The sequence below is a fragment of the Pseudorasbora parva genome, chromosome 9 (genome assembly GCF_024679245.1).
Source record: "Pseudorasbora parva isolate DD20220531a chromosome 9, ASM2467924v1, whole genome shotgun sequence".
NCBI classification, from domain to species: domain Eukaryota; kingdom Metazoa; phylum Chordata; class Actinopteri; order Cypriniformes; family Gobionidae; genus Pseudorasbora; species Pseudorasbora parva.
Genome location: NC_090180.1, coordinates 15,077,658 through 15,096,410, shown reverse-complemented (window position 1 = coordinate 15,096,410; position 18,753 = coordinate 15,077,658). Strand labels below are relative to the sequence as shown.

At 37.8% G+C, this 18,753-nt stretch overlaps 1 protein-coding gene across 4 annotated transcripts in view; it reads left to right on the top strand.

The window, feature by feature from the left end:
- The window catches only part of LOC137090220 (gelsolin-like), a 34,049-nt gene that overhangs the window by 4,925 nt on the left and 10,371 nt on the right, over positions 1-18,753 (top strand). For 3 of the 4 annotated variants that reach the window (XM_067454062.1, XM_067454060.1, XM_067454061.1), the window contains exons 2-6: positions 12,018-12,167; positions 13,775-13,867; positions 16,616-16,748; positions 17,168-17,256; positions 17,784-17,999. In XM_067454062.1, the coding sequence (XP_067310163.1) occupies positions 12,018-12,167; positions 13,775-13,867; positions 16,616-16,748; positions 17,168-17,256; positions 17,784-17,999 (681 nt within the window). Of the gene's footprint in view, positions 1-6,205; positions 6,386-12,017; positions 12,168-13,774; positions 13,868-16,615; positions 16,749-17,167; positions 17,257-17,783; positions 18,000-18,753 lie in introns of those variants that run through there. The other variant, XM_067454059.1, reaches the window with a different exon arrangement.

The following is an 18,753-nucleotide window of genomic DNA, read 5'->3' as shown; positions in this document are numbered from 1 at the left end:
TAAACTCCGTTAAATGAGCATATACCACGGGAATTGAAGATCGGATTTATATTCATTTTGCGTAGGTGTAAGGTAGGCTATAAGACAACCTGCATGTTCTTTTTTTTATTATTTGTTTTTAGATTGTTTAGCTCCGTTTGCGAGAGCCGCGAGCAGAATCAGCCTGCCTCAGCTCGTCAAAAATGCCTTTTAGGCTACTGGTGGTAATAGTTGGCGAAATTAACTAACATTGTGATGCTTGAAGTGTTTTATATTTATGGATTTTATTATAGGCAAGACAAGTCAAGAGTTGATTTGAGAGACTAAATAGATTTAATATGCGGTTAACTCACTGTCGGCCGCTGGTCGCTTGGTCGTCACTTAAAAAAAATTAAAACTATAATTTAACAAACAAAAAAATGCTCTAAACATTTTTCTAAATTAACTCAATAAAGAAACGAAACGAAATATAACTACTTTGACATTAAAAACAAAACAGAACTATTTTAATGGCTGAAAGAAAAAAGAAAAAAAGAAGAAAAAAAACGGGCTCCAGTCGGACTCGGGCCGAGAATTTTGATAAGCTGTCGGACACGGGCCGGGCTAGGGCCTCAGCGTCTCGGGCCAGGGCCGGGCTAGGGCCTAGATTTGAGGCCCGTGCAGGGCTCTAACACAAAACTCAGGAAACATAATACTAATGAAGTATAGCCTACTATCAGGGCCGGCGTTTGCTATAGGCGAGCTAGGCGGTTGCCTAGGGCGACAATTGTGTTAGGGGCGCGAGAGCGCTCTAGTGCCGCCCATTACTTCCCATTAAGCATAGAATCGGAACAAGCGAAATACAACATAATGTTTATTAAACATGATCATCATAGGGCGCCCCCTCAGCCACACGTTTAGTTACTTATCAACCTGATTATTAGATTGAATTGATGGTGATTATTGATTATTAGTTCAGGCGTTAGGTCAGGCAAGGGCTCATCTTGCGCGTTCATCAAAAATGAGGCGTCTAAACCCCGCGGATGCACAGGGACAGAAAAAGAGAAAAAAAGAAAGGAAGAAAATCGAAAGAAAGCCCAGTATAGAGGTTAGTCTTCTTATCTCAGCCAATAAGTTGTCAAACAAAATAAAATTACTTAGTATCAATCTTATCAACTAATATTTATTTTATAAATATTATTAATATTGTCACTAAGCTATCACTTGCTAGTTTGCTACATAATTCCTATACGTATTGCAAACATAACTTCACTGCACTTCATTGCAATCAATAACCTACATGGATGTCATTTAAATATCAAAAGTCCAGTTCGTTATGAATATGGATAACGTATGCATGTTATTTATGAAAAGTACAAACGCTCTCTACGTGGGCGTCGGAAGGAAATAAATACGGCCTCTCGTTTTTTTTTTTTTTTTTTTTACTGGAGCAGCCTAACGAAAGATGCCATATTATTTACATTAAAGACAAATATACTGTGTTCACCACATTCTCTTCAGTGGCTGTAGTGTACTTGGTAAGATGCATGGCAACAAGATTTGATGCAGATTAATAAGAGGTTCGATCCCGCCTTTTGCCAACCTCGCTCTATTCCCTTTTCCCATCACATATCAGATCGGAAAGGCATTTATTGTCAATAAAAAGTGAGAAAATGTGTTTAATAATAAGTGCTTCTCGGTTAGGGGTAGGCCTAGGAAAACAGACATGTGCTGAATTAGAATAGAGACGATAAAAGTGAATGGGGTGGAGGGGTGGGGGGCGCAAAACTCCATCTCGCCTAGGGCAACCAAAGAGCTAGAGCCGGCCCTGCCTACTATGCACACAAAAAATCTGATGGGCCCAGAATATGAACGCAACAACAATTATCATTAAGCATTTCACAAATAATGTGACCTAATTTTACTACTATGGGCGACAACGTTCAAAATAGACTTTATTATTAATGCATAAAATATAGCATTCTGCCATGCATTACCCCACAGCAACGTTTACATGGACAGCAGTAATGTATTGACCTTATTCTGAAAAGACAATAATTCTGATTAAGGTGTTTACAAGAGTTGCTTTTAGAATACTACATGTTGTCGTTTATAGAACATAGATCGATTAATGACGTCATTACGTCCCCATGCCACACTACATTCTCCAACATTCAATCCTAGCTTTGGCAGGTCCGTTAAAATGTATTTTTTTTGTTGCTGGAATTCTTGTACACTCAAAGGTATGTTTAGTTTGATTTATGTTACAAAAGCTTGTGTGTTCACGCATCAAACCATGTTTATGCGCATCTGAATCTCAATCGTTTAAGGATATGGTTGGAATTCATTAGTCACTCACTGTTTGCGGCCTAATCCGTGCAGAAAGGCTGGCTAGCCTATATGTAGGCCTAAGGCTACATTAAAATGTGTTAGCTGTTGGTATTTTGTAGTCCAGATCATGTAGTTTGACCAGGCCACACACACATTCTAATCGCTTTAAGTAAAAAATAATTACATATGGTCAACCATATCGGAAATTGCAAACAACGTAGAAACTATGTCTATATAATCAATATCTATAGAAATCTATTGGTGTACCAAATTATTCATTGATTAACTATTAGGATAATTTGGATTCAATAACAGTTGGATTAATAAATACATTTTGTGTAGTGAAAAGGATACTTTGTGGTTTTGTGCATTGTACTAACATAACACTAAATTGAAAATATGCTGAAATGTTTGAAAAACGTCCACTTTTGATGATCTGTTGTGATATTAGCACTATGAGCTTTGAAAATGTACACCTTACATGTGAAAATGGTACCAAAGTAAATAAAATTAAAAAGTAAATGTATTAACACTTGTTCACTGCCCAACAGACCAGCAGGGAAAGTTACAGTGGGAGTCTGCGTGATTTTGCTATACTTGGTTTTAATAAATAAAACCCTAATTAACATAGTTAATGAAAAAATACAAAGTAAATTTGTATAATAACTGCTTGATGCTGGTGGATGGATAATAAACTATTGCATTTTCATACTATCTTGCGATAGATAGATAGATAGATAGATAGATAGATAGATAGATAGATAGATAGATAGATAGATAGATAGATAGATAGATAGATAGATAGATAGATAGATAGATAGATAGATAGATAGATAGATAGATAGATAGATAGATAGATAGATAGAAATTAAACTATAATATAGTAATATAGATCTGAATATGTAATGCTCTACATCAAATTTAAACCAATATTGCTATTATACAGTCTTGTTCAAAATAATAGCAGTACAATGTGACTAACCAGAATAATCAAGGTTTTTAGTATATTTTTTTATTGCTACGTGGCAAACAAGTTACCGGTAGGTTCAGTAGATTCTCAGAAAACAAACAAGACCCCGCATTCATGATATGCACGCTCTTAAGGCTGTGCAATTGGGCAATTAGTTGAAAGGGGTGTGTTCAAAAAAATAGCAGTGTCTACCTTTGACTGTACAAACTCAAAACTATTTTGTACAAACATTTTTTTTTTCTGGGATTTAGCAATCCTGTGAATCACTAAACTAATATTTAGTTGTATGACCACAGTTTTTTAAAACTGCTTGACATCTGAGTGGCATGGAGTCAACCAACTTGTGGCACCTCTCAGCTGTTATTCCACTCCATGATTCTTTAACAACATTCCACAATTCATTCACATTTCTTGGTTTTGCTTCAGAAACAGCATTTTTGATATCACCCCACAAGTTCTCAATTGGATTAAGGTCTGGAGATTGGGCTGGCCACTCCATAACATTAATTTTGTTGGTTTGGAACCAAGACTTTGCCCGTTTACTAGTGTGTTTTGGGTCATTGTCTTGTTGAAACAACCGTTTCAAGGGCATGTCCTCTTCAGCATAGGGCAACATGACCTCTTCAAGTATTTTAACATATGCAAACTGATCCATGATCCCTGGTATGCGATAAATAGGCCCAACACCATAGTAGGAGAAACATGCCCATATCATGATGCTTGCACCTCCATGCTTCACTGTCTTCACTGTGTACTGTGGCTTGAATTCAGAGTTTGGGGGTCGTCTCACAAACTGCCTGTGGCCCTTGGACCCAAAAAGAACAATTTTACTCTCATCAGTCCACAAAATGTTCCTCCATTTCTCTTTAGGCCAGTTGATGTGTTCTTTGGCAAATTGTAACCTCTTCTGCACATGCCTTTTTTTTAACAGAGGGACTTTGCGGGGGATTCTTGAAAATAGATTAGCTTCACACAGACGTCTTCTAACTGTCACAGTACTTACAGGTAACTCCAGACTGTCTTTGATCATCCTGGAGGTGATCATTGGCTGAGCCTTTGCCATTCTGGTTATTCTTCTATCCATTTTGATGGTTGTCTTCCGTTTTCTTCCACGTCTCTCTGGTTTTGCTCTCCATTTTAAGGCATTGGAGATCATTTTAGCTGAACAGCCTATCATTTTTTGCACCTCTTTATAGGTTTTCCCCTCTCTAATCAACTTTTTAATCAAAGTACGCTGTTCTTCTGAACAATGTCTTGAACGACCCATTTTCCTCAGCTTTCAAATGCATGTTCAACAAGTGTTGGCTTCATCCTTAAATAGGGGCCACCTGATTCACACCTGTTTCTTCACAAAATTGATGACCTCAGTGATTGAATGCCACACTGCTATTTTTTTGAACACACCCCTTTCAACTAATTCAACTAATTGCCCAATTGCACAGCCTTAAGAGCGTGCATATCATGAATGCTGGGTCTCATTTGTTTTCTGAGAATCTACTGAACCTACTGGTAACTTGTTTGCCACGTAGCAATAAAAAATATACTAAAAACCTTGATTATTCTGGTTAGTCACATTGTACTGCTATTATTTTGAACAAGACTGTATATTGCTTTATAGGTATAAACAGGCATATACGTGGGATATACATTATCTAAATAATATATAGATATGAAATATATACAATTTTTTTTTCCATTTTTATTTTTGAGGGATTTTTTTTTAATAGTTCACTCGCAATTTTATTTATAAGTGAAACCTGCACTACTCTATTCACATTAACACATTTCTGTGTTTTGTTTCACATCTGCTGTCTCAGCAACAGCACATAAGACATTTATGATAATCTGTGCAAGCAACAATTAACCGGTCAACTGCCTTTGTGCATTTAAGGTGGAACCACCGTCTGCAAATAATGCACAAGATGTATTCATCTCTGTGCTTTGAGTCACCCTTACATGTCGAGGTTAAGCAGAGAGTCCAGTCTTTGCTTTCTGTGCTATTTAGCTGTAGTCTTTTCAAGGTACCAGTGTAATCTGCTTTGCTTGCATGTACTGTTTGGGGGACTGCCTCATATGTCTCTACTTCTTTTTTAAAGCTTTGCAGTTTTTCCTGTGAGAGTCCCGCCCTTCTAACCTTTGGAGGCTCGTACTTTTGAATGAGGGAATGAATCCACATTCTTGCTTTCAAGCTGTTGACTGGGCGTAATGGTGTGTTGTCAATGATAGCACAAGCATTCACAACAGCAAAGACACCGCAGTCATACCCGTTTATTTGCTGTGGAGTATTCACCACATCTGACGTTTTCCAGTCAGAAGCCTGAAAGTTTTCTGTTGCTGAAGCGTACATGCAAGCTACTACTTTCATTAGTTTTGGAGCAGCATGTTTCAACGTTTCAAGACTGTGCATTGAATTGAACACTGAGATCTCTCGCTCTCTGAAGTTTATTGTGGCAAGAACCCAGTGATAACCAGGGCCAGAAATGTCGGTGTTGAAGGGAATTATGATTACATCATAATTTAGAGCCTTGTTTGCAGCACAAAACTGCAAAACAGGACTGAAGTCTCCTAGTGCTGCTAGCTGATAAAGGTATGTGGGTGCACATAGAATTGAGTCTGACCTTTTTTGTTGGTAAATGAAGACATTAATGGCCTGCTCAATTGTTTCTCCTTCAAGCCAGGTCATTGGAGAAAGACAGCGGCTTCTGGGAGAGACCATTGTCCAGTCATGAATGCTGTCATTAATGCACATCCAAGGAGCAAATGAAGCCGTTATGCTGTTTGGTGTTGATACTCTAGAAAGGTTTGTTACTAGAGGCAGACTGCTGTCATTTGAAAGCCCAAACTGTGGTTGCATGTTAGACAGCGTAGCTATATCTGAACACTCCTTTTGATCTGTATTTTTTCCATTTCCAGCATCCAAAGCATTGAACGGCATGCTGTCCACCAAAGAGTCTGATTCAAATGAGCACACAAACTGGCAAGTATCTTTTCCAGCATCAGACTGTGGTGGCTCATCAGACAGAGCAACTGTTTTGGAACACTTATTCTGCTCTGTTTTTTCCTCCTTTTCAGCTTCCATTGGAATTGGTGGAATGTTGTCTACCAGAGAGTCAGGCATGGAAGACAGTAAGGAGTCTGGTGCTGGGTTGACCAAATAATCATAGTCTTTTGTTCTGGGTTTTTTCCGGCCTGATTTTGTTTCATTGCCCCTCCCTCTCTTCCGCATCACTGAGAGGCTGTATGTTCTATTTGTAGCGAAGTGAAGCCCCGTAGCCATTTCTACTGCAAATATGTGGAAGCATTTCCCAGTGCTGGGACAAGAGCATAATGCACCATTGGCAGTATTTCGGACTACATGTACTGATTCGTTTGAGGGACTTTTCACAACAAATACTCTCAGTGATGGATTTAGACTCACAAGACCCATTTCAATGACTGTCTTGGCCAAAGATGTCTGAGAAGACAGAAGTTTAACTCCTTCAACTTTGCATGGCTCAGTTTCTGTGTTGGCCTTGATCCTTTTGATAATATCTTCCAAAGGAAGAAAAGAGGGCATTTTCACATCTGTCACTGCTACACTAAGGTGCTGCTTCATTGCATAATTTCCCAAGCCACATTTTGCCCTCTGAAATTCAAATAAAAAGTATGACTGCATGTAGTACAGTGAGAGCACCATTGCATCCACTGGAAGTTCTCGCCATTCGTTTTGGGATTTTATCATTTTGTTGATGCTCTCACTTATATTGTTTGTTGGTGTTTTGCCTTTAAATGCAGAGAATTGTTTTGTGTAGTATGCAGCCATGTTTTCAGAAATGTCTGCTTTCAGGTGACGGTCAAAGTAGCATAGGAATCCTTCGGACCATCCTTTTGTGAAGGCATTATAGCGAGCATGAAACTCACTTGGACAGGAGGAATCAATGAGCTGCTCAACATGGTCTTTTAGGACCTTCACATCATCCCTTTTCCCCCCATGTGTCTTTACCCAATATTCAACATCTCGTAAGATGTGGTTGCGGCAGAACACTACACTTATATTGGTAAAGTTTTTTTTCAAAGCACCTACAATTCCTTTCTCCCTGTCAACTGTCACTGGTATCTTTTGGTATTTTTTGGAGTCCATTCCCAGTTTTCCCAAAATCTCAGTCAAAAATTGCTCATGGTGTTGCATGAATTTACGTTCATGTAACATGAAGCCAACTGGGTATACTGGGTCATTGACCAGTGCGGTGTTTCTCATAGCCAGCACAGACACATAAAAATCCCCCATTTGAAATGTTGTGTCGTAACTGATCATTTGTGGGTACTCAAACCTCACTGATTCCTCTAAGTTTGCACATGCCAAATCAACAATATCTGTCATGCCTGCATAAACAAGAAGGTCCGGGAATGTAGTAATATGCCATATAAACCCAGGTAGTTGGTATGCCAGTTCATGCAAACTAAACAGTTCATCTCGTGAAATTCTTTGGTTGCATCGTTGTGCATATACTGTGTTCTGGACTTGTTTGAGGTTTCGTGGGGTGTTTACTGGCATGTGCTCCTGATTACTAGTGCATGTTTTAGCCAGGACAGTTTTGTAGATGTTTGAAGGGGCTTGACCATGGTCATTTTGAAGTATGTCAGAGAAAACCTGTTTTTTGGAGGGAATAAACACTCTCTCTGTTTTGGCATTTCCATGCGTTCGTGGTACATATATAGTCTCATTTCCTAGGTAATGAATCAAATAGAAATTTGTTGCAAGATTTTTGTCATCATTAACTACAGAGTAAATGGACTTCCTGAATTCTGGAAGAATTCACCAGCTCTCACATTAACATTCACATTCACCAGCTCTAATGTGATAGTAGCGTTTCAAAACTCTTCCCCCATACTTTCGAATGTTGTGATAATTTGAACCTTTCTGCTTCCACATCATTTGATCAAATCTAAAGTCCATCTCTGACTTTGAACTCTTATAAAGGAACACATCACCACCCTTTGGATGCAATGGTGGTTCTGTGGAAACTAATTCCTTGTATTTTTCCACATTATCTAGGATTGCCTCTGCTTCTTTTAGTGAAAACTCTGACTCTTTTTGCATTAAAGTCATTTTGTTGTAATTACCTTTTGTCCTGGTGATAATGTACAGTATGACACAAGTGAAAAAGTTTTAGCCTTTGTGATTATACAACGCAAAAAAAATTAAAAGAAAAATAAAACGCAAAAAAAAAAAAAAAAAAAAAATTTTTTTATACCAAATATAATATAATAAAGTGTATAATAAGAATATAGACTGGTGATCAGTATGACACCAGTGAAAAAGGAGCTGTAGCCTTTAAAAAGGCTTTTTATAAAGAAATGTCTATTACTGTAATCTAACAATTGAATAACGGCACTATACAGCGACTAAAGCAAGGCGACTGCAAGATGGTTGTGAATCCGTTGAGTCCGGCAGTGTCTTATATACCTACAGATGACGGCTACGTGCATTTCAAAAGATAACATTGTGGTGATTGGACGATTCAAAAACAAAGATTTGTGATTGGTTGGAGGCAATCGTATGATCTAAAAAGGGGAGTGTTCAGATAAGGGCGATGAGAAGAATTTAGTCATTATAATGGTTTTCTATGGGAGAAAAACGTTTAATGTGTAATAAAACGCGTTGCGTTCATATTCTGGGCTCATCTGATTTTTTGTGCATAGTATACTTCATTAATATGATATTTCCTGAGTTTGGTGTGTTTTTAACACTGTCTTAGTGCATTAAGCCACGTTAAGCGTTTTCTTATAATGGTTTTCTGAAAACTTAACGTGTAATAAAACGCGTTGCGTTCATATTCTGGGCTCATCTGATTTTTTGTGCATAGTATACTTCATTAATATGATATTTCCTGAGTTTGGTGTTTTTAACACTGTCTTAGTACATTAAGCCACGTTAAGCGTTTTCTTATAATGGTTTTCTATGGGAGAAAAACACTTAACGTGTAATAAAACGCGTTGCGTTCATATTCTGGGCTCATCTGATTTTTTGTGCATAGTATACTTCATTAATATGATATTTCCTGAGTTTGGTGTGTTTTTAACACTGTCTTAGTGCATTAAGCCACGTTAAGCGTTTTCTTATAATGGTTTTCTATGGGAGAAAAACGCTTAACATGTAATAAAACGCGTTGCGTTCATATTCTGGGCTCATCTGATTTTTTGTGCATAGTATACTTCATTAATATGATATTTCCTGAGTTTGGTGTGTTTTTAACACTGTCTTAGTACATTAAGCCACGTTAAGCGTTTTCTTATAATGGTTTTCTGAAAACTTAACGTGTAATAAAACGCGTTGCGTTCATATTCTGGGCTCATCTGATTTTTTGTGCATAGTATACTTCATTAATATTATATTTCCTGAATTTGGTGTGTTTTTAACACTGTCTTAGTACATTAAGCCACGTTAAGCGTTTTTCACGTTAAGCGTTTTAGAATGTCCCTCCTGATGATGCAAAAATGATTGCAATACACTCAGACATATTATTGTGACAGATTAGAAAACTGTTAAATAGGTCTGCAATGTAATGTAATAGTAATAGGTCTGTAAAGTCTGCAAAGATCAAAGTGCACAACAAATAAAGTTATTGTCTCCTAAAAGCAAGAATCGATTCTGAACTGGTGAAATGGGTGGGGGTGTCCCCGACTAAGGATTTACACATTCAAATCAGAATTTTCGAATCTCTTTATGGTCGACCGATATTCGAATCATATATGTGTGTGTAAACCATAGACTGTAAAAAATAAATGGTATAAACGGGTTGGGAAGGGCAGGACACTAGTCAGCAGGAGGCTAAGACTATTTTTATTTTACTTTACACACGGCACACAGCCACCACTTTTAATAAAGTGATCAAAACTAGGCTACACTACACATTCGTAAATTAACCGTATCTCTCATAACATTAAAAAGCCGAGATCGAAACACAGAACATCACACACATATATAAAATAATATTTTGATAAATAAACCTAAAAAAATACCTGCCTAGAGAGGAAAAGAACACTGAGTGAGTTTATATGCACGTTCTTAAGCCGATTGTGCCTAAAGGGGGTCGCACACCGGACTGAAGCTCAGCGCTGTGTCTCAGGGATCTCACACCAGGCAGACGTGAACATTATATACACGCAAGCTCAATTTTGAATCGACTTCTGACAGAAGAGCTGCACGATGAGTGTGTCTTGTAGCACAGGGTGAAATCAGTATGTACATTCACGATTTGAGGGAAACATACATTTAATCGCCGTGGACAGGCGCCGAATGCCACCGTCGGTATATGTGTTCGAATTTTAAAGGCGCGCCATGTCTGGTGCGAAGCTCAGTGCCCTTAAAGGGGCGATCACTCAGCGCCGCGACACGTCTTTATAACACTAATATTGAGCACCCCCATATTGCCTAAATGGTATGATCCTTGTTTCACAACACCCGCGAACATTCAACCATGAGATCAGTGGTCGAATCCGGTCCTGCATATCGATGCATCGAATCTTCGACTATTAGGGGTCACCCCTAGAAATGAGTCGTCAGTAATTCCAGTCTTACTTCCTGTTACATACCTACATAAAACCACAGATTTACTAGTTCTGGGCAATCGATTAATCGTGATTATTCACATTTAAAATAAAAGTTTGTCTTGTTTACATAATATGTGTGTGTACTATTTATAATTATTATGAATATATAAATACACACACTGCTTGTATATACGTATTTAAGAAAACTGTTATATTTATATATATAAAATGTTTATAAATAAGATCAATTATATAAATATATATACAGTATGTACATGCAAATATTTCCAAAATATATACATGCATGTGTGTGTATTTATATATTACATAATAATTTATACACAGTCCCACACATATATTATGTTAACACAAAACTTTTAGTTTGTATGCGATTAATCGATTGCCCTGCACTAAAATTTACATAATGCCAGTCTATGTGCTGTAAGCGGTAGACTAATCACAACAAGACTGAGCCGTCTGACCAATCAAAACACAGAGTAGGCTCATGGAAAGGAGGGAGACTGTATCATTCTGTATCGACCTGTTTCAGACAGTGTTTTTATACCTTGGATACATGTGAATGTATTCTAGGAGACACAAATAATATTGTTATTGTTTAATTGATTGTTGAAAAACATAATTTAGCTTCTTTTCTATTTTTACTATACCAAAATATTTAATTATTGTTTTTATGTACGCTAATGTTCAGAAGTTTGGGGTTTGTACAGTTTTTTTATGTGCTTATGCTCACCAAGGATAAATATTATTACAATTGAAAATACCTCTTTTCTATTTGAAAAAATGTAAAATGTAAATTATTCCTGTGATGCCAAAATTAAATTTTAAGCAGAAATCAGAAATTATTCTAATATGATTATTTACTGTTCAAAAAACATGTATTATTATTATTATTATTATTATTATTATTATTATTATCAATGTTGAAAAGTGTAATATTTTCGTGGAAACTGTGATACATTTTTTTCCAGAATTCTTGATGAATAGAAATTTAAAAAGACCAATATTTATTTGAAATAAGACTAATATTTTGTAGCATTATTATTCACAGTCGCCCTTGATCAACTTAATACATTCTTGCTGAATAATAGTATTAATTAATTAATTCCTATCTTTTAAAATAAAAACTTACTGACTATAAACATTTGAATCGTAGTGTTTATTTTAGTTAGTTGGATTTTAAGACACTTCTCTCATTTTTCGATAGGAAATTTATCAGTGGTGTGGCAGTGACTGCAATCGTTTTGAGCGTCTGAAGGCCTCCCAGTTGGCCATCGATATCCGGGACAATGAGAGGAACGGCAGGGCCAAGCTGATCATGGTGGAGGATGGGGCTGAACCAGATGCTCTGACTGAAGTGAGTGAAAGATTCAAGCTCAACTTTTCTAATCCACTTTAGAATCCCTCTCACTTTATTTGTTTGTGTTTGCTGGTTAAATTCAAAATGTTCAAAGCTGACACTAACAAAAATTGCCAAAAATTAGTAGCTTAAAAAAAAAAAAGTATATTTCCATGGTTGCTTACAGGGGGGGTGAAACACTCAGTTTCAGTCAATCTCATGTCAATCTTGAGTACCTATAGTAGTATTGGATCCTTCATATCTCCGAAAAGTCTTTAGTTTTATTATATTTATAAAAGAAATATGGGCTGTACAGAGTCTTTCCGGAAAAAAACGAGCGCCTGGAGGCGTATCGTGTGGGCGGAGCTAAAGAATGACAAGCACGCAAAGTGGTGACGTCCTCAAGCGTGGAGAATCTCATGGCTATCTCAGATAATGATCCAGAATCATTCGGAGGCTGAAATAAATTGAACAGGAGAAACCGCAATAGCAGGATGTCCGTCTCTGTGGTATGTACTGTATTTAGTGGCCTGTCAACATTTGTGTGTGTTTACTCGCAGTTTATGATGACATGATTCGGTTTATGGACTATTGTATGCGACTAAACCTTAGCAGTAGCAAGCAAAATGGTTTTGCACGTCAGACTAGTGTACATAGAACAACAATAGAGCCCGTTAGCGCATTTGAATAACGAAGCACGCGATCGTGTCGTTTACTGATGTTTACTCACGCGACGAGCCAACAGCATAGAAATTTAAAGCATTTTTACTCACCGGCTGCTTCCAAAGCAGGACCAAACCTTTATCGCTGGGACCGCTCCGTCAAAAACACACTTCTTTGATTTGGTGAAGTCCTGACAGCAGTGAACGGTGGAGATCCACTTTTGCGTCGCGACTGAAGCGATGTTGTGAAGCTTCCCGTCATTTTTGCATTCAAATCGGTTCAAATGCAGCAATGCCTTCCCGGAATGCTGTGCTGAAGCGTTGAAGTCGCCCATAGGAATAAAGTGGGGCGCGGCGCCTGGATCGACTGGATCTGCACCTGAGTGTTTATGGCCGTGCATTTCCTCTCTCGCTCTAGTCACGCGCGCGCACCCTACCGGGAGAAGAGCCCGTACGGCCCATACAAGTACCTTCCGATCTATTAACGTCAATCCGAGCCATACTCGAAAAAAACTCTCCGAAACTTGTGAGGAACCGGAAGGAGTATTTTTAACACAGAAATACTCCATCAAACGTCTAACATTAGTTTTTGAAACTTTGTCTATGTTTAGGATGGGAATCCAAGTCTTTAACAGTGTAAAAAGCTCAGTATGCATGAAACAGCATTTCACCCCCCTTTAATGACCACATATTTCGGTATGGTCACCATCGGGGCCTGATGTAAAACTTGGCACAATAGCTTGCTTGTTTGTCTTCTGGCTCTGGCTTGTGTATTTTTGCTAATGAGAATGCATCCATCATGTGTTTAATGAAAGAGGAAGAGTTTTACATGCCAAATATTCAGTCTGCTGTCAGGTCATTCAGCACAGGGTTGAATGGTAGGACCACTTGGCATCAGATGAGTGTTAGAAATAAAGCCCCACTGTGTCCATATGGGCCTTAATCCTGTATTTCCTCCCGTAGGCTCTTGGGCCCATAAAGGCCGCCATCAACCCAGCAACTCCAGACGATGAGGCAGTGGAAACCGGCAACAAGAAGAAGGCAGCGTTGTACATGGTAATAAATGCTGCATACTCAGTTGCTGTCCATCGTGTCCGATGACGACTTCCTTTGACAAGGAATGCTGCATACTATCCATCCTATATACTACCAAAATTAGAATTAGTGTCTCAAATGGAAGAATGTTGATTTGACTATTTCAATGATACCCGGGTGGTTTACTGTTTCCGTTAGTGCCCTCAACCCATTGTGTGTTGGATGAGAACTGGATTAGAACTACAAACACAATTAAAAAGTGTTAAAAACTACAAACGGGCATGGCGGATATATTTGAGAACGATGGTTAAGTAGAGAGGTTTCGATAAAGGAGTTTATTAATGATCAGTATAAGGAAAAATATGGATTCAATGTTATCCACTTCTGGAACAACACTGTAGACTTTTATAAAGATATGTTTGGTCATTAAAGGGTTATTCCACCCAAAAATTATCCATAATTTACTCACCCTCAAGCCATTTATATGACATTCTTCTTTCAGACAAACATAATTGGAGTTGCATTAAAAATGTCCTGTGTCTTCCAAGGATTTTAATGGGAATTAATGGCTGTTTCTGTTTTGAAGTCCATAAAAGTGCATCTATCCATCATAAACGTAATGCACACGGCTCCGGGGGGTGGGGGATGGGGGATGGGGTAATAAAGGCCTTCTGAAGCGAAATCTCTAACTTCCGATAAATGACGTACAGTGTTTACTAGACACTGACGTTCCAGTGTGTGACGTAGGGAGCAGACGTAGTGTATGTTCCAGTGACGAACGCGGAACCACATAGGATAGAGCGAAACAAAACTTAGTTCTCGCGAGAACCATCATATTAGACATAGCGTCCTACGTCATATGCTGGAATGTCATAGTCTCGTAAATGAGCATACGACAGTTAATAATACAATTAAAGGAAGTGTATGTAAGCTTGTGGCCAAAACTGGTACTGCAATCACTTTCAAATCACTAGAGCGGTGTATCTCCCCCCCCCCCCCCTCCCCCTTGACCCGAGGTTGCCAGATAGGCTGCAGGAGTGTTTTGTAGCTGCAGCTGTGGTAACTAGAGCAGATCTGGCAACCCGAAATCCGAAACACTATTGACTTTGTGATTGGTAGATAGGTGGAGGGTGGCGCTTCAGGCCAAAACACAACATGTCAACATCAACATCAGTTGAGGGCTACAAAAACAACTTTTAAATGACAACATCCTGGCCGGACTACTGTTAGTGATATAAGTATTTGAAATTAACATGATTTCTTAATGTCTAGTCATCAGGGCAATTTTATGATTAATTGAAATGCATTTCTTGCTTACAGTTCCTTTAATTATTAATATAATGCAATAATAAAAAAAATAATTTGGCATAAGTAAGAGATTACGTTTTATATATGGATATTTTTCGTACACAAGCGCATCGATTGGCTTCAGAAGGCCTTTATTAACCCCCCGGAGCCGTGTGGATTACTTTTATCATAGATAGGCCCACTTTCGTAGACTTCAAAACAGGAACAGCCATTCACTGCCATTATAAAGCTTGGAACAGCCAGGACATTTTGTTACATAACTCTGATAGTATTAGTCTGAAAGAAGAATGTCATATACACCTAGGATGGCTTGAGCGTGAGTAAATCATTTTTGGGTGAACTATCCCTTTAACTTTTAAATGCATCGTTATTTAAACACACGAAGAGAATTATCCACATGAAAGACCCACAGCAGGCAGATCAATGTGCTGCTACATTTCACTCCAGTACAGTAGGAAATCAAATGAAACAAAACATTGAATATGTTAAATGTGACTAGATGATCGACCGAGCAGTTTAAACGGTGACAGGATGCTTTTAACCAAGAGACAAAGCTTGCCTAATCTTCTGCCACACACTCAAAAGTATGTACTTTTTCTTCACAAAAAGAGTACATACTTTTAGAGCGTAGTACAAGCAGGTGATTGGTTCTTATTCAGTTCTTAAAGGTCCCATTCTTTGCGTGTTTTCGAGGCTCTGATTATGTTTACAGTGTGCAATATAACATGAGTTCATGTTTCGCGTGTAAAAAACACAGTATTTTTCACACAATTGACTTATCTGTACAGCGCTGTTTCCTCTGTCCTAAAAACGGCCTGAGGATTTCCTTGTTCTATGAAGTCCCTCCTTCAGAAACACGTAACGAGTTCTGATTGGGCCAGCGCTTCCCGTGTTGTGATTGGACAGCAGCTTAGCGCACTTTGCCCAGAAAGGTCCCGCCTCTTACCATAACGGGGAGATGCAAGCGCTGAATGCGCGCTCTTCTCCACGTGGGAGATCAACAAGACCACGCCCCCCTTTTTGCGCGTTCTTGTGGGCGGAGGGTTAGTCAACAAACGGTTCTAGTGACGTCATTACATCCCTGCACTTCCTGCTGTAGTCCAAACCGGCTGTTCGCTGTAGGCTTTGAAAGGGAACTTCTATTAAATAAAATATCTCGCTTGGCATTGAACTTTGAGCTTTATAATTTTACAGGTATTATTTATGCTCTAACAGCAATATTACACACTAACTAATGTTTGAAAGATGGAATCGCGAAGAACGGGACCTTTAATTATTTATGTGTTTTACATTTACACAGCTGACAGCTGTAAAGCCTAAAATGCTGCCAACATCATTCACACAAGAACAAAATGTTGTTTCTCATTATTTATATTTTCTAACCGTTCAACACCTTTATTTACATATCTCTTTTCAATTCATGTATGGTTGTTGTCCTTTGGTTTACTATTGTTATTGTAGATCTCAGATGCCTCTGGCTCCATGAAAACGTCTATCGTGGCCCCGACCAGCCCGTTCAAGCAGGAGATGATGTCCCCTGAAGAGTGCTACATCCTGGACAATGGAGTTGATAAGAATGTGTTTGTATGGAAAGGTGTGTCTCTCAATGTGTGTGAGTTGTTAACTCATTGTCAACTAATAAACATTCCTAATCTTATGGTGCATCATTTATTGGTGCAATTTGTTCCAAAGAAAACAAATTCAAATTCAAAAGTTCAAATTCAAAATGAAATAGCTTGCACCGGCCCGAACCAACTTCCCTTTTCATCTGATGTCATCAGACCGTGCAAGATTTAATTAATGTTATCCAACAGTAGGAATCAGTTTAGGCATTTAATATGTCTTTTATCTTAAATCTTATTATACAAATGTCACACTGATACCATCTCGGCGTGTTTTTTGTTTCCTGCCACGCTGGCATGCAAAGACTCTTTGTTTAAATGTGCCACATATTTTTCATAAAGATGAAAGAGCTTCATTCAGCGCATGCCTCTGTCTACCCTTTCCCGGCAGGACCGAATGCAAACACATCTGAACGCAAAGCGGCTATGAAATCAGCAGAGCAGTTCATTAAAGAGAAGAACTACTCTAGTAAAACACAGGTACATACACAATGAGCTTTTTAAACACACACACTGGTAACACTTTACAGTAAGCTCTCATCTGTTAAAATGAATGCTTTAACTAGCATTAAAGAATTTTTTCAACAGCATTTATTAACTTTTGATAATGGTAGTTAATCAAACTGTTCACATTCATGTTAGTTCCTAGTGTGAACTGACATGAACGTGAACAGTTTGGTTAACTAACATTATCAAAAGTTAATAAATGCTGTTGAAAAAATTCTCACGGTTAATAGTTAAGTTAAATAGTTAACTAATGTTAACAAATGAGAACTTATTGTTAAGTGTTGCCAACACACTTCTGGTTTGTGAAAATCAGCATTTTGAAACAATCTATATGATCATACAATAATACATGTCTGAATACGCGCAGGTTTATATGTCTGCTAATTTTATTTTAACATCTTAAATCAAATATGATTGAAGATATGTTTACTACATTTGGGATGTATAAAGTGCCAATGTCTGGATTGCTGATGCTGTACGTTCAATGCTTTCTGCTGTAGATCCAAGTGCTGTCTGCAGGGGGCGAGACCACCCTGTTCAAGCAGTTCTTTTCTAACTGGAAGGACAAGGACCAAACCACTGGCCCTACCAAGGCCTACACCATAGGCAAAATAGCCAATGTGAAGCAGATTCCTTTTGATGCCTCCAGCCTCCATAGCAACAAGGCCATGGCAGCCCAGCACAATATGGTTGATGATGGTTCTGGAAAAGTCCAGGTACATTTTTTTCAAACGTTTGGGTTCAAGATTTTTTTTTTCTTAATTTTTATTCAGCAGCTCTTTTATTCAGATGCATTACAGCTCTAATAAATGACAGTAAATATATTTAAAAATTCACAAAAGATTTCCATTTCAATTAAATGCTGTTCTTTTGAAATTTCCATTGATCAAAGAAAAAAAAAAGTATCCATAGAGTTATTAGAAGGATTTCTGAAGGATCATGTGACTGTGTAATGATGCTGAAAATTCAGCTTTGATATCACAGGAATAAATACAACTTTAAAATATATTCAAATAGGAAACACAATTTCACAATGTTACTGTTTTTACTGTATTTTATAATTAAATAAATGCAGTCTTGTTGAGCCTAAGAGACTTAAAGGGATAGTTCACCCAAAAATGAAAGTTCTGTCATCATTTACTCACCCTCAAGTTGTTCCAAGCTTGTATGAGTTTCTTTCTTCTGCTGAACACAAAAGAAGATATTTTTTGAAGAATTTTTGTAATCAAACATTCTTTAAAACATTCTTTAAAATATCTTCTTCTGTGTTCAACAGAATAAAGAAATTCATACATGTTTGAAACAACTTGAGGTTGAGTAAATGATGACAGACATTTCATTTTTGGGTGAACTTTCCATTTAGAAGGCATAATAGAAACAAAATCTTACAGACCACAAACTTTTGGACGTAATCTAAATAAAGTGCATAAACATGTTTTAACAAATTCTAGCAAAATAAAAAATTTATCA